The 16,594-nt window shown below is 33.1% G+C and overlaps 1 protein-coding gene across 3 annotated transcripts in view; it reads left to right on the top strand.

Annotated features, from left to right (window-relative positions):
• PARP8 (poly(ADP-ribose) polymerase family member 8) overlaps positions 1-16,179 on the top strand; it is a 187,726-nt gene extending 171,547 nt beyond the window's left edge. For all 3 annotated transcript variants that reach the window (XM_007972040.3, XM_007972032.3, XM_007972048.3), the window contains 4 exons: positions 2,427-2,500; positions 3,627-3,696; positions 4,579-4,663; positions 11,621-16,179. In XM_007972040.3, coding sequence (XP_007970231.1) covers positions 2,427-2,500; positions 3,627-3,696; positions 4,579-4,663; positions 11,621-11,723 — 332 coding nt within the window. In that variant the 3' untranslated portion in view covers positions 11,724-16,179. The remainder of the gene's footprint in view (positions 1-2,426; positions 2,501-3,626; positions 3,697-4,578; positions 4,664-11,620) is intronic.
• The last annotated feature ends 415 nt before the right edge of the window (positions 16,180-16,594 follow it).

Raw genomic sequence — 16,594 nt, 5'->3', positions numbered from 1 at the left:
AAACATTAGAAGTAGAAAAACACCCTCAAAATCATCTCTCTTGTTAACAACTTTTTGTGAGTTGTTGGAAATTTGGTGAGATTGTGGGAAAGAATACTTTGGAATAAATTGAAAGCTTGTGCTGTGCAGGAGCTTGATGAGTTGAAAATGTAGAAAGAATGATCACCAAATTATTAGCATTAGTTATCCTTGGTGAAATTGGTGATGTTTTCTTCTTTGCACTTTAAAAATTTTTGGAATATTTTACAATGATCAGTATGATTTATATATCAACTAACCTATTCTGTTTTAAATATAAAATAATTATGCTCATTGTATAAATTCAAGCTACATAGAATTTTTGAAGTAGCAGATGAAAATTTTCTCTCCTTTACTACAGCTTCATTGTTCTGCGTATGTTCCTTCACACTTTTAAGTGGTTTTATATACATATAACTGCATATGTAATTAGTTTTGCTTGTGTGCTTCTGTGTGTGTGTGTGTAATTATGCAATCACATTACACATTTTAGGAGATGTCATTCACATGGTGCCTGAATGGTAAGTCTTAATATCCTCATGTTATAGGAAAGTATAGTAAGAAAGGTCTGATAACTAGGTGAACATTAAAAAGAACTTCCTAATTTATTTACCAAAGTTCATGTTCTTCCAACCATAACAAGTTGTTTCTCAGTGATAGGAAACTTGGAATGCTTAAAACCAGATTTATAATTAGAAATACTAAAAGAAAACAGCAACATTCATAAATGGTAAAATGCTGATGAAAAGAAAACTTTAAAAAATTAGAAAGTTGCATGTAAATAAAAAAAGAAAAATTAGAAATATATGAAAAATTAAAACATAATTATTCAAGTAACTATTGCTGTTCAACAAAGCACCCTAACCTTAGGGCAAAATAACAGCTTCATTATGCTCATAGATTCTTTGCGTCAGCAATCTGGGATGGGACCTGGCTAAGTGATTCTTTAGCCCCTTGAAGTATCCACTGAATGGCACTCAGTTGATGGATGGGCTGCACTGGCAGGTCTGAGACAGCCTGACTCATATTCAAGAGTTGGGGAATTAGACTCCTTCTCTTGTTAGCAAAGAAATACTCTTGCAGTGATCTCTGAAAATATATATGCCAAAATAACACAAGAAAATAAATATCAGGAAGTGTAAGATACTGTAGAGATAGGAAATGGAGTAACAAAGAAGAAATCGGTTAAAATCAGACTCTAAATCTTGCTAAAACAGCACAAAATAAAAAGCTAAGAAACCAGCTGAAATAAATAAGTACATTCTCAGCATAGATAAAGAAAAAACACAGCAAATAATCAAGTACTGTGATTTTCTGTTTTTTATATTGGTATATAGACTCCTTCGATGGGTTCATGGAAAGAATTGAGGAAAGGTACAAACCGTGTGAATGGATGTAAAAATTTGTCTGTGTATATGTGCATTTGTCTGGAGAGGGAGTACATACCTTTCTCAAATTCCTGAAGGGCTTTTGATCTGAGACAAATGTAAGAATCACTACGGTAAGATGACGTAGCATCTGTAGTTGATTTTAAGGGCTGAAAGGGTAGGGGTAAGAGAACAGGACAGCTTCTCTGCATATATACCCTTTGCTTTTTGGTTAGAAATGCATTTGAAATCCTAAGGCCTTCTCCTCAACCTGTCCCCATCCACCCCAGCACCTTTTTGGAAGACCTGAAAAAGTTGGATAAATGTACTTCACAAATTTGTAAACAGGCTTTTCCCCATCTCATTAGACCATTTGCTGAAACAACTACAAAAATCAACACCTATCTCAACTTCTGATGTAACAGTAGATGAACACTTTCTAGTAAAGTATAGATACAAATCTACATATTCAAAAACATGTGTATTTTAGTTCTGCTTTTCTAAAGTATTCACAGTAAGAAATTATGGCATTTACAGAGTAAGCTAAAATTTCTGAATATTACAGAAAAAAGAACATATAATTTGCCTTAATTAGAAGAAATGTTAGATTCTACATAGAATTTAACAACAAATGACAACAGAAAAGTTAAGTTGTAGTATAAATATATTTTTCTGACATTGTTCATATTTCCCACCCTTTATTTTCTCCTTCTCCTAGCCAGATAGTAGGAATGACAGTTAGGTTCTAAAAGCCTTTTAAAATCAAGTTTTAATAATTTTTAAACTATATTAATTTTATGCAGAAGAATTTTCGATCCTTGCTTTCAATGCAAAATTATAATAAGAATAATAACTTTCCCAGGACTCCAAAACCCACTGATCTTCCACCTCAGGTGCTAAGGGCACAGCCCTTTGTTACTGTCTCTAGCCTGATGTGATCAAACCTTTACCTAGAATGGAACTTTGCATAGTAGGTGGATTGTACTTTGAGCTGCATCAGACAGCTTTGTCCCTAAATTATTATTTTGCTGATGTTTTCAGGGATGAACAAGAAACAGAAGGTGTCAGCCAAGGACGAGCCAGCTTCAAGCAGTAAAAGCAGCAATGCATCACAGGTGTTGTAGTGACTTTAGTGACTGCTTATGATTAGTGAACTGTGGCCTCATTAGCCAGCTTGGAAAAATAGGCTTTTTAAGTCTGCAAAATTATTTAATGTTGTCATTACTTATAAAGGAATAAAACTCACTCTGAAATGCAATAACTGAATTGCCTCTATACAATAGTTATTCAACAAATATGTATTTATCTCCCACTATAGTACCAGAGATACTCCTAGGCAGTATAGTGATGGCCAAAAGTAGACACATATTCCAGTTCTCTTGGAGCCTACATTCTACTGTGGGGTATAAATAAACTAACTACATATTTAGATAGATAGAATGCTAGATATTATGAACAAAAATAAACCAGGGAAATAAGACATTTAATGCTGTCGGGTGGAAGAGGGACCTGGGATGAATGTTAAAAAGGATGGTCAGGAAAGGATACTCTGAGAATGTGACATTTGAGTCAAGACCTACAGGTGATGAGTACCTGAGCCATGTGCCTCTCTAGGAGAAAGAACATTCTGGGCAGAGAGTAGAATGACCATCAATCTCATGTTGTTTCAGAGAAAACAAGTATATTCTGGGAAAATTAAAAATTCATCTGATAAATAATGTGACTTTAAATTTTTAAAAAAGAGTATAGCTAATCTAATATCTGAAAACGAAAACATCCCAGATTTTCTACATGAGATGTTTCTGAAACCTCTGTGACCTAGTAAGTGATGCTATTAAAAAATGGGTTGGTTTTGGAGTAGATGATCTGAAATAATTGATTTTGATGTTGGAAAAGATCATGCAAATTTATTTTTGTTTACCTTGAAATAGAGGCCAAGCTTTTAGTAAAAATAAATTTGAGTTCTAATTCATGTTGTGAGATTATTGAACCCTAATTTAGCATTTTTCAGTTCACTCATCTCAAGAATAATTTAGTAATGATTATGTACAGAAATTAAATGAAAATAGCTTGATATTAAGAGAGTGCAAGGAAATTGATGCTAGTTTAGATAGGCTTTTTTTTTCTTTCTTTTTTTTTTTTCCTGGAGCCACCTCAGTGACTATTACTTTTTGATGATGAACAGTTTTTTCACTTAGTGTTCCATTCTGACTCTAAGTGTTAATTGTTTTTGGAATTTAGTCACAGAAAAAAGGACAGCAATCCCAATTTCTGCAAAGCCGTAACTTAAAATGCATAGCCTTATGTGAAGGTAAGTTGAAAGTTTTACAAACCTCGTAGTGTTAGTTCTTAGCTCATCTATAATTAAGAATATTAGTATATTTACAGAGTGCTTACAGTGGAATAGGAAAAGCATTATTCCTTGTGATCATCTCAAAGGGCACAAATGCAAAAACGGGTCCAGTAGAGATCATAAAGTTTCAAACCAAATTGCAGAATTGGCAAGAATTCAGACTGATATATTTTATTTCAGGCAGATATTTCCAGAATGGTAATTACATATTTCTGATCAAGTAATGCTTATCTCTTTAGTTAATGTGCTATCTTCCTCTTAAAGTTGGTATTTGAATATGTGACACAATGAAAAATGTGAAAGATGAACCAAGCACTGAGAAGATAACCTATTAGGTCTTTCTGTTCCTACACTGAAATCATTGTATTATTTTGTACTTATGACAGAAAAATTGATGGGTGATTTGCAAGATCATATACTTTTCTTTTTTCTTACTTTAAAATATGACTTTGGCTAAAAATTAATTTTTTTGTTCTTGTGTTAGGAGTTTTAGTAGCTATTGTCAACTGTCTTTTAAGCTTTCAACACACAGTAGTTATATAGTACATGAACATGGTGTCTAAATAGTTCTTAAGTCAGCACCTGTCAGTTTTTGATAATACATAAATGAGTTCCTTTTTGTTGTTATACCAGTTGTTATTCAAATTATAAAGTTGTTACATGGCCTTTCACTGTTTTTATCTATATTTCTTCATAAACAGTAAGTTTAAACAATTTTTATGTGTTCATTAGTGCTTATATTTTTGCTTTAGATTTCAAAGAGAAGGGATATATTAAGCCGGAATGGACTAGGATTTCTTTAGAATAAAGTGGTTCTTTAATTTTATCTTCTACTTGCAGTGATCACCTCACCCGACCTGCACAAACATGGAGAGATATGGGTTGTCCCCAATACTGACCATGTCTGCACACGATTCTTTTTCGTGTAAGTGGATGCTCAAATTTGTATATTACTGTCTTTGCCACAAATGGGCTAGTGGTGACTGAATTATTGTTTGGTCTCTTTAGCTGCCAAAATATAACAGGTAATTGAGTTTAACATCAACTAGTGTTTTTGTTTTATTTTCAGTAAGCCATTAAAAAAATCTAAATAATTTTTAAATGCTGTTAACTTAGAAGAGCTGATGAAAAACAGCTGTTAACTTACAACTAAAAAAACATCTTGGCCGGGCGCAGTGGCCCACTCCTGTAATTCCAGCACTTTGGGAAGCTGAGGGAGGTGGATCACCTAAGGTCAGGAGTTTGAGACCAGCCTGGCTAATATGGTGAAACCCTATCTCTACTAAAAATACAAAAATTAGCTGGGTGTGGTGGTGCATGCCTGTAATCCTAGCTACTGAGGCTGAGGCAGGAGAATCGCTTGAACCTGAGAGATGGAGGTTGCAGGGAGCCAAGATAGTACCACTGCACTCCAGCCTGGGTGACAGAGGGAGAATCTCAAAAAAAAAAAAAAAAAAGAAAAACATCATCTCTGTCTCTCTAGCCATCTATCTCTCTGTATGTATACACACATATACTTTTGTTAATTTTAAAAATTTAGAACTGGGATGAAGAATACAAATAATGGAAAGGTCTGTCCTATAAAAGATTGATCTACATTGCATATAACACAAGCTGGCAATGCAGTACATGTCGATGTGGGTTTTTTTTTTTTTTTGGCATGGCTTTATTGTAAGAGTTGCATTAAAATATAAAAGCATTATTTTTCACTCCTAAATAATGGGTGCAATAGACCAGTCTAATTTTCACGCTACCCTTGGCTTCCAACCCTTTTCCCATGCTGTTCGCACCTTATCCATGATCTTGTCACAGAAAGTATTTCAGGGAAGAGTTGAGCATATCTGTTTTGTACTTCATGTAGTCTTAAAAGAAGCTGAAAATTTGAACTGTTAAGATTGCTTCAGTATGCTGTATATCCCTAGTACCCTATGCATTCAGCATTGGATCTGTTGCCTTGTTGACAGACTATTCACAGTGAAACTTAGGAGCTGCCTGGTTTTCTTTTGGATGATTTGAAAACTGTGATGGTTCTTACAATAGATATTTACTGGCTATAGATTTCTTTCTTAACAGTCAGGCAGCAGTGAGTATAGTAGAAAGAGCCAGATTTTGATCAGATAGTTTGAATCCTGGCTGAATAGTAATTAGTAAGGCGATATTGACTAGTTGTATAACCCATCTAGGCTTCATCAGTAAAATGATAATAGTATACCTGTATCAGTCACAATCCAAACAGGAACCAAATGACCCGTGAAAAATATTTTTGGGACATCCCCAGTTAGATTATTTACAAGGATATGGTTATAAGGAAACCGCAGTTCCAGTGTAGTAACCTGGATCTGTTAACACGTTATACATTCCCCGGTACAAAAAGACACAGGCAGGAAGCAGTCCTGTTGGGAAGCCCCATTGTCCAAACCCTGCCAGAAGCTAGAGAACAATGGAGTTTATTGAGAAAGTCCTTACAGGTCAGGCTCCTGGGGCAGAATGAAGGCAGAGAAGGACTCCAAGAGGATCCTGGGGACTCCAAGAGGATCCTGGGGGCTCCTAGAGAAGCTATCTGCACACAGTGCCTTTAAAGTTTATTATGAGGATTAATTTAGCACAGTGCAGGTCTTGGCCACTGAAAGGCTTATAAAATATATATATATTTTTGTCTCTTCTTTCTTAACTGTCTTGATTGTTATCCACTGTTAGATGGTTGGCCTTCCAAAAAGAAACCTTCAGTCACCAAGTTATTTCATTGAGAAATCTTGAGATTTTGGCAGAAAAGTAACTCTAGAATCCTTTCGTTAGCCTGTCATCTAATCAGTTCATTTACTCCTTCTGTGTCTTGCTAACATTCAAATTAACTAAGCTAAATAAACAACCTTAGATATTTTAATAGGCAGTACCATTTTAAGTAGTATTTCTTTTGAACCTTTAGATAGATTACACATAAAGCCTATCTGTAGGGATATACATGTTGCGGGGGGGGGTGTTTACTGGAGAAAATAATTTCTGTATTTCATAGGCAAAAATTGAGGATAAATCATATGAAGAAAAGAGAAGTACACTCGGATACTTCCTAAATAATCCAAGGAAAAATTTCATATTATCATATTAAGATCATTTTCATTGCTTTATGAACACAAATTAGATTTCATCCTTTCTGTACCCTCAGGAGACTCATTAAGGAAGATTGATAAATTCAAAACACATCAAAAGGAGAATTTGTTTCATTAATGTACATTCTAATTGCAACCATCAGTTTCTTTCTCTATAAAAGATATGATCACAGAGTTCTACTAGTGGTGAGCCTCCCTAATGCGTGGTAACACCTAGAAGAAGAATAAATAGATGAGAATGAAGATAAGACAAAAACTCAATTTTTGTTCTTTTTAATTTTTGTGATACATTATGTGATCCTGGATGTTAGAAACTTTGCCTAATGCCTAGGATATGAGTTAACATGGTTATCTTTTTAAAAAATCTATTATCAAGTAACAATATTGAAAATCAAAATAACTCCCATGCTTATCTGATTCCCACAGTTGAGCTGATAAAACAGTCACATAGTGTGCTAATCACATGTTTTCCAGCAAGTAAGCAGCACAAAATGAGAGAAGAATTGGAGGGAAATTTTAGGGAACAGGCTGGTGTATCAGAAAAAAATGAAAGTAAAATTTGAAGGAAAATATCGATTTAAAAAAAAAGAAGAAGAGAATTAGAAGTTCAAAAAATTTTTGTTAGAGAATTCCAAAATGAAGAAACTTAATTAAATGTAAGTGCTTCAGGCAAAATGTAATAGTTCAGATGTTATGAACAGATCCAAGCCAATTCCTAGTTTCTAGAAACTGTGAGTAAAACTTGATTACATGACTAACCTTGAAACGCATGTGTACTAGGACATTAAGACCTATATGTAGAAATTAGGTAGCCATTTTCAAAAGGGCTGGAGATGTGAATGTAGGAATGAATAAGTGAGGAATGAATGTAGGAATGAAAAAAGTCAAATATTATAACTGTTTGATGAGTATTTGCCCTTGAAAAGCCTGCTAATACCTTAAAATCAATATGCAAATAAGAACACATTATTTAAATTCCCTTGCCAACATCTCACCTTCTCCAATCTGTGCAGTAACTTTATACATCAAAGAGACTCGAAACCTGAGCTGTAGTTTTCCATTTCTTTTTCCTTGCTCACCATAGTCATCAATTCCCAAGTTTATCTTTTCACAATTTTGTCCCAATGCCTTTACTCCCGTGGATATATTATTCTTTCCCCCCAGAGTATATCAAAGGGTTATTAGTTCTCCCTGCTTCTAATTTCTTCATCACTCTTAACCTCCTTTGTACAATGCAAGATTTATTAAACATTGCCATTATTACACTAGTGATATACCTCTTTAGTATTCAGAAATTGAAGATAAGCAAAAAAGAAAAAAAAGAAAATTTTCCATATTATCCCCATTTAGAGTTAACTAGGATTAATCTTTTGGTATACAACCTACATTCCTATGCGTATAAAATTCTAAGATCATACCATTTGTACCATATTCATCTCCCTAAAGCAGTGTTTTGATTATTCATTGCCCAGACAGGCTGATAGTTAAATAGAAACATGGCATTCTCCAACATATAGAGTCCCTTCTACCTTCCTTCAGTTACATGCACAAACCACTGATTAAGTGAAATTGTCCAAGCTGTTCCTTAAAAACAACTTGGAGTTTGTATCTCCCACTATTGTGCCTTTGCTCAGTCAATCCAAATGATTTGGCCTTCTTACCAGCTAGACCATTAGCCTATTTTTCAAGACTCATTCAAACAGTCTATTCCTTGGCACCTCCCCTGACCTCCCAGTCTGAAATGATTCTGTCTTTTCTCTGAATTCTGCTCACCCTATGTTTGGACAGCTCAGGCTACCTTGTCCTTTTTTTAATTTGTAGAGATGAGGTCTTGGCTGTATTACTCAGGTGGGTCTCAAACTCCTTGACTCAAGTGATCCTCCCATCAAGTTGTCAGTAATTTCAAAAGTTTTTATTTATGAAATGTCCTGACATACATAAGAAATTTCTGGGCAACTAAATTTCATCTAATATCCTAGTTTCTATTATTTTTAAAGCAAATTGGTTAATTTTTCATTAAAATTTTAGTAATCTTTTTACACTCCTGGGAATATGAGTAATTCTTGTCTCCTTTTAGACGTTTTCATTTTTCATTCTACCAAAACCCAGTCAAATGTATCATCTCCCTAGTGGTATCATTCATATTCTATTTCTTTTAAATTATGTTGTTTTCCAGACATAAAAGAACTTTACTCTTAAATCATAAATAGCTGTGACATGTCCTGTATACTCTATTGTAAGAAATGCCCTAATGCCACTATCAACTTACGTATCTAAGCCTTGCCGGTTGCCCAAATTAAGTGGATGTTTGATTTTTCTTGGTTATTATATATGCAGCAAATTTAAAACACCTGAATGCCTTTGGTCAACTTTGTCATTCAACCCACAACTGTTGTGATTCCTTGTGGGTTTCCTAGACAGTAGAAAAATATGCATTTTATTTAATACTTTTAAGCATGCTTTCTTTCTCTTTCTCTCTCTTTCTCTCTCTCTAGTTCTCACTCTTGCCTTCACTCCCACTTTTGCTCTCTTCTCTCTCTTCCTCTGTTCTCTTTCAGTCTTAAATGATTATCCTTTATTCAAATAATTTGAGTCTCATGTCTTCTCCACTAACTTCTAATGCGTTTTAAATGTCAGTGTACGTATAATATTTGGGTAGACAAACCCCTCCATCTGACTGAAAAGAGTGATGGGGCATGACTGGAGAGGAAGTCTGTATTTGAATGATGAAGGAACTCATATTGCCAATAACTTGGATTTTGTTCTGTAAGTGAGATGGTGGTCATTTTTCTATCACTTTTGCAGGGTGGAGAATAGATCTTGTAGGAGAGATGATGGGGATAAGTGTAGAGACAGGGAGATCAGTTATAATGTTGTAACAACTCTCTAGGTCAGTTTGTCTCACCACAAAAAGAAATGTGTTTGACATTATGACTTAGAAAACAATAATTCTTTCTACCTGTTTTGAAGTCAGTGTTCGCTATTCTATTCTATTCTATTCTATTCTATTCTATTCTATTCTATTCTATTCTATTCATCATTTAACATGCTGGTCTGGACAACCTAAATTAATTTCGAAAACCACTAGTTACACACAACCTGCAACTTGAAAACCAATCATTTAGACAAATGACAATGGAGGCCTAAACAAAGGTAATGGCATCAGGTAGAGAAAAAGTTTACGAAACTGGAAGCAAGATAGCTTGATAATTAATTGGGTTTAGTCACAAAGAGAGCCAAGAATGACTAAAGGTTTTGTGTTCCTGGATGCCGGTACATCAAATTGAGATATGGATAGAATAAAAAGTAGCAGTCCCAGGGTCAAAAAATAAGGACTTTGAATATACTAAATTTATGTTATCTGTAGGAAAGTTATATAGAGAGAAAAATTTAAGGATCGAAGGTAGAGTTTTAGGAATTAGCATGCGTGTGATAGTTAAAACTTGGAAGGGGCTGAAATAATTGATTTTGCATGTCGTGAGAAGAGAGAAAACTGAGGTGTGATTCATGTATAAAACCATCATTGAAATGAGAGGCCAAGGAAAAGGATGCAATAAAAGTGATTGAGAATTAATCTTAGTAACAGAGCATTTACTGTCCTGAGAAAATACTTGTGATTGGGCTGTGTACCACATATCCCATTCTTTTTCTCAGGGTAATGTTTCACCATGAGGTGTCATTTCCATGTATATGTAAGTTGAAACTTACTGAGTATATCTAAAACAGCAATAAGAATTAGCCAAATAGACAACCTTGGGTCATTTAGTTAAGAATTTAGACTTGGTACAAATGCAGTTATCACTTGATGGTTAAGCAGTGGATTACATAAGGAGCCAAGTTCTCTTTGCTGTATGCCGTCTTTTCATTTTCCTATATTGTGCTATTTCAGGAAAAGATAGTGGCTAGTATTAGTCTTTGAGATGCTGTGCTTATATCCCTGGTTATCTATTTTCAAGTAATTACCACTTTTCTAAAGCTTCTGTCTTGAAGCCATTTTTATGAAGTAAAAATAATTTGTCACTTGTTCGCCTCTGAATATGATCATGAAAGCTTGAAAATTCATTCTTAGGAAATGCTTATTGCCCAAGTAAGTTTATTTGAGAAAAATGAATTACCATCTAAAATGTAATTATTTATTTTTAAAGAACTTAGTAATTGCTGTTCTTTAATATTATATTTTCCCTTCTACTGCTAAAGTAAACTTAGCAGGCTTGCATTCTTCTGTGAAGTGTCAGCATAAATAAGAATATGTTAAAGTCAGACTAAATAGTACAACCAGTGATAAGAAAAAAGGTCAGCACTGATTGTGGCTGAATAATTATTAGAAGGCAGGCATGGCAAAGAAGCAGTGGTAGAAAGTGAAGTGTCATCAGTCAGAAAATAAAGACATGATTGAAGTAGGAGTAGAGTTAAGAAGTCCAGAATCTTAGCAACATAAAGTTGAAGCTGTTATTTTTTTTTTATAGTAGACTTCATAGCAGTTGCTGTGGGAAATGCCTGCAATGCCAAAGACACTGAGAAACTTCTTGCAACTCAGACAGTGCTTTATGAGAGGATAAAAAAAAATGCAAGAAGGGAAAATTTAGGCATGACGTAGAATGGGTTGTTCTGTGTTTCACAATGAGGACACATTGTTAAACGCACCTGAAAAACAACCGTATAATTTGCTTTTTATTTTCTTGGGCTATATTTTAGGTACCAAATAGCATTTCTAAGCTGTTTTAAATGCTGCCATCTTTTAAAATGTTTTTATATTTTTATGTTTTGTATTTCAGCTATGAAGACGGCCAAGTGGGAGATGCAAATATTAATACACAAGAAGGAGGCATTCACAAAGAGATCCTCCGAGTAATTGGTAATCAAACTGCTACTGGTTAAAGGACCACCATTTAATTAACATGATTTGAAAGCCTTCCTCGGGTTCAAAGCTGGATTTTGAACTGAAGAAGATGATAAAATAATTTATTATTATTATAAACAAAATTAACCCTTTGAATACTGGTTGTTTTTCTTAATATTTCTAAGTATCTCATTAAATACCTAAAATGGTATAAGATTTATCAATTGTAGGGTTATGGAATCTAGTAATAAAATTTCAACAGCACTTAAACTGAAGTTTGGGTTGCTCACACAATAAACAGATTGAAAAAACTGTTTTGTGCTGATATTTTTATATTAAACTCTTTAACTGGATATTTGGTATTATATACCGACATTTTAGGTTACCAAAATAGAATTGAGAACATTTTATAATGGCATCTAAATCAATCAGATACTCTGAAATAAGTATACTGTTTGCACATTCTGATGTGCTACATCATTAGTAGTATGGGCATTCTAATGTTTTGGAAGGGATGTTCCCTATTCTTCCATTTTTCTTCATGCAAAAACAATTAGGTCTTAGAAGTAGTGCTTTGCGAAAAAGTATGTAATATACACATCTATAGATTCATGCATCAAAATGTGTGGTTGTGAATATATTTGTGTATATTCACACATATGTTTTGACAAGAAAGATGGCTTAGCTTCACAATTCTATCCTCATTTAATGGAAAGAAGATAATATTTAGTAAGCAATAAATTTGAACATAAACCAAGATATGAGCCAAATTTACCACCATTCATTCACTGAAAATATTTTCAGACAATTTTTCAGTTTGTCTGAAGAAATTCAGATCTTTTAAAATGTTATCTAAAAGTCATAATTTGGGGAACATACATGGCCTGGTAGACTGAATCTATATTCAAATGATTATGTATTTGAAAGAAAGACCTCAGAATTTAAAGAAACCATATATATTTTTTATTTACTACAAGAAAACATTTTACCATTTTATTTATGCCACACCAGCATTTTTGTATTTGTTCATCTAATACCTCTGCTTATTTTTTTTCATATTGAGAAAGAACACAAACTTTGATGCTTCTTTTATATTAAAAGACAACAAATAAGTTTATAGAGAACAGTAATACCAGCTCTCAGCATTTCCTTTTCAAGACTCATAATTTCATCAAAATCATTTCTTATTCTTTGAGTCCTAGAGTTCTTATTCATCAAGTTTTAATTGACAGTGTTTATTTTCCCACATGTTGTCTTTGGAATAAGGCCATTCATGAAAGCAGTTTAATTAGTGAATCTGCCACTCTATTCAAACCCTGAATTAAGGCTCTATCTGATTTTAATTTATATAGAAAAAAAATAAAAATGTGTAGTCATTTGCAAGTATAATGTGATAACTGCTGTGTTTATTTCCTTTGTCTGGCATAAAAGGTGAGAAAAAGGTCATACATGTTGTTAAGGGTTGCAGTTTAGGAAGTATTTTCTAATCATTTGTTTTGTTATATTGCAAATAATTGATATGCCACTTATTTCTGCAAGAAAAAGTAGGCTTGAAGTGGCTGGGATATTAATCATTTTGATAGTATCTACTTAAAACATTGATCTGTTTTGACTTGTAGCTCTGAACTCTGGGCTAGGCTGAGGGATAATAGTAGTGGGGTAGGGCAAAGATACAATATCATATCCAGTGTTTTGTGACCACTTATTTGAAGACTAGTGTGGGACATGAGGACCTTGCTTTTTTTTTTTTTTTTTTTTTTTTTGTCAACATGCTGCAAGTCTCCCAAATCACTTTAACTGTGTTTTTAAGACATTTTTAAGCAACAGAATTATTTTTTGGAAATTAGTCTATACATTACACCATCTATACATGACAAACATGATACCATGATTTGGGAGACGGAATCTTGGAACTCCACCTGTTTGGCCACTAGGACCACTGAGGCACCTCCAAAAAGCTCTGTAGAGTGCCTCCAGCATAATTTAAAAGCCACTGACCTAATCCATTATGGTTTTACTTAACATTTGAGTGATCTGTAAAGAATATAGTATTGGAATCTGAACTGGAAGGATAACTTGTAGGACTCAAGAAAGACTGTTTAAGGAAAATTGGCATAATAAAAACTGTTCCTGTTGACTTAAGAATAAGAGTAGGTTCACCTATCTGAGAAAGTAGTTGATAGTTTAATGCTAGGCATCTTTTATGATAATAAAGTAAGATATCTTGTCATGACAGTTAATTGAGTTGTATCATGATGCAGAATGACAGATTTTGTTTCAAACAATTGTCTCAGAACTTTGTAAGCAAATATTCTAAGGAGAATCAATCTTATTTTTTAATTGAACTTTTTGAAATTGGGGATACTATAATAACTGATAGAGATGATTTTCTGTATTTCTAAAGAATCTAATTTCAATTACTACTACTAACATATAAATGTGCTTCCAAAATCCAAACAGGTCCATACAATTTGGAGATTTGAACACTGTTATCATGCTTTGATTCAGTCATTCATTAAAATATTATCTATTCACTTATTTGATGATTCCAAACATTTGATATTGTATTGTGTTTTTATAATTATTTGAAATCTGTTCACCGGTGCTTTGTAATGGTTTTATTAATTGTGTAGCTGTTGCTACTTAGATAGTAACCCACTAAGCAAAGGCAGTCATTTATTTTCATCCTTGAAGTAGGGAAATAAAATTATTAATTTATTAGTTCTACTTTTTCCTACGTTGCTGATTTTGTAAACATTTTACTGTGAATAATATGTTCTCTTTCACTATATTAAAATGAGAAGAAAATGGACATTTGACAATGGAAAAAAGTAATAATATACAAATAATCTAGTGCTATAAAATGCATTATAGTAAGACACTTTTGGTGTCTTCGAATGCACTATGTTGGAATAAATTTTATACTTGTTGCTCAGTAAATCTCAGTCATATGTTGGGTTTGAAAGTGTTTTTTTTAATTTAAAGTTTAATTTTAAAAGTGCCACATTTTAAAAGTTACTGTTAAATACGGTGTAGTATAAAAAACCAACCCAAGCTATTATTAATGCTCTGAATATTTTTCTTTGAAAATTTAAGTTTGGAGAAGAAATTCCTTCATTTTTCTCCCCTTTGCTAAAAGAAAGAAAATCTATAATATGTAAGTCTATGAATCTTTAACTGAAAGAATTTTAGCAGTACTTTGTATAATAAAAATATTTTTAAAACTATAACTTGCCTTAGAGCATGGGGTCTGAGAAAGTTTTAATGAAAAATTCATCATCCTCATTAAAGAGTCTGGATAACTTCATCAGATAGTAATTTAATATGTCACGAAGGGGCCACTCAACATTGGGTCATCTACCATCTAAATAAATATGGATTTCATGGTGGCATTTGAAGCACATTTTACAAACATTATGATATTCTATTGTCTTGCTGAATTCTTTATTATAACACTACCTCAAGACAAATGATAGACTGTTGGTAAGGTAAATTGGGTTTTCAATGTCAGGAACAAATAAAATTTTGCAAATAGAAGTCATCAAATAATTCAACAGTAAGACCATACTGGACACAGATGTTGTCAGTTACTTCTGGACAATGTGGTAACATGGATGTTTCAGTCACTGGTAACAATATCAGGGTTAACACCCAGTTAGTTACCTGAAAGAATTTGGGTTGCAAAATTTGAAATTAATTAGTTTATTTTGAGATTGATTTTCTACATGGGCCAATTTTATGTCCATTACCTAAAGCCACTATCTCCCACTCTAAAGAGTTAAAGGATGAAAACACCCAACGACCACACTGGAATGGCAGACTGAATATTCAAGCATTTTGGCATTTAATGCTGCTAAATTTTTGTCTGATTATATATAGATTTGATGTATATTATTACCCAGTAAATTCTTCTTGAGAATTTTGTATACATTATGAAATATTAGGATAAGTTTTTGTAGGTCAGAAGAATTTCAAGTAGTTTTTAGACAAAACATATCCATGAGTGTGAAAAAAGCTGTGTTGACGAATAGATTACATTATACATTTACCAGGAGGTCAGTAAAAAGTAGTGCTTATTTACATAGTCAATATAATTTAATGTTCTAAAAATAATATCTTTGATCTGCCCAATATTTAATGTATCATTTGAGATTTTTAAAATGCAGCCACTCCTTTATGTAAACATTAAGATATGCCTATGTTTCTTTAACTATACAGCCTCTTTACAATAAATTTCTTGATTTTTGTGCACAGAATAGTATTGCAAACTGCTATTTAACCTTTGGTGCCTTAAAATTATTACAAATATTTAACAATATGTACATAATGTAAATACTGCCAAGAGATCAGTAAGGCCAAATATTTTCTCTATTCACTTTTTATTGCTCTTGCTTTCTATTGCTACTAAAGCCTCTTTTATCCAGCTTTGTAATAGTTCCAACATTGTAGCCAATGTAAATGTTTGCTTTCAATAAATCTGAATTTGTTCAACAAGTACGGTATATGTGGGCAGTATTTTGAAAGCTCAGTTAGACTTTAGATTCTCCTCTTGATGAATCTTGCTTCTAGGGACTATGTATTTGAAGGTCTCAAGAAACTCTAAAATTGATGTTGCCCTTTTTGTTTTTAAAATGAGGGGAAAAAAGAAAGTCTTTTCAGTATTCCCTATGTACTTTCAATGACTTAAATTGATTGTATGAGTGTCGTTTTAATTTTAAATTCTGTCAAGAAGTATAACATTGAAACAAAAGATTCTTGTATGTTTGTTCGTGTGTCAGTTTGTAACATCTGGCCATAATATCTAAAGGAGCATTTCAAATGAACTGTCCTGAATTTTCTAAGCATTTTTGACCTAAGTAATCAGCAAATGGTTTTTAAAGCACCACTTTTTATCAAATACATCTTATTA

The sequence above is a fragment of the Chlorocebus sabaeus genome, chromosome 4 (assembly GCF_047675955.1).
Source record: "Chlorocebus sabaeus isolate Y175 chromosome 4, mChlSab1.0.hap1, whole genome shotgun sequence".
Lineage (NCBI taxonomy): Eukaryota > Metazoa > Chordata > Mammalia > Primates > Cercopithecidae > Chlorocebus > Chlorocebus sabaeus.
Note: the sequence above shows the minus strand (reverse complement) of the source record. Positions and strands in the feature narration are given on the sequence as shown.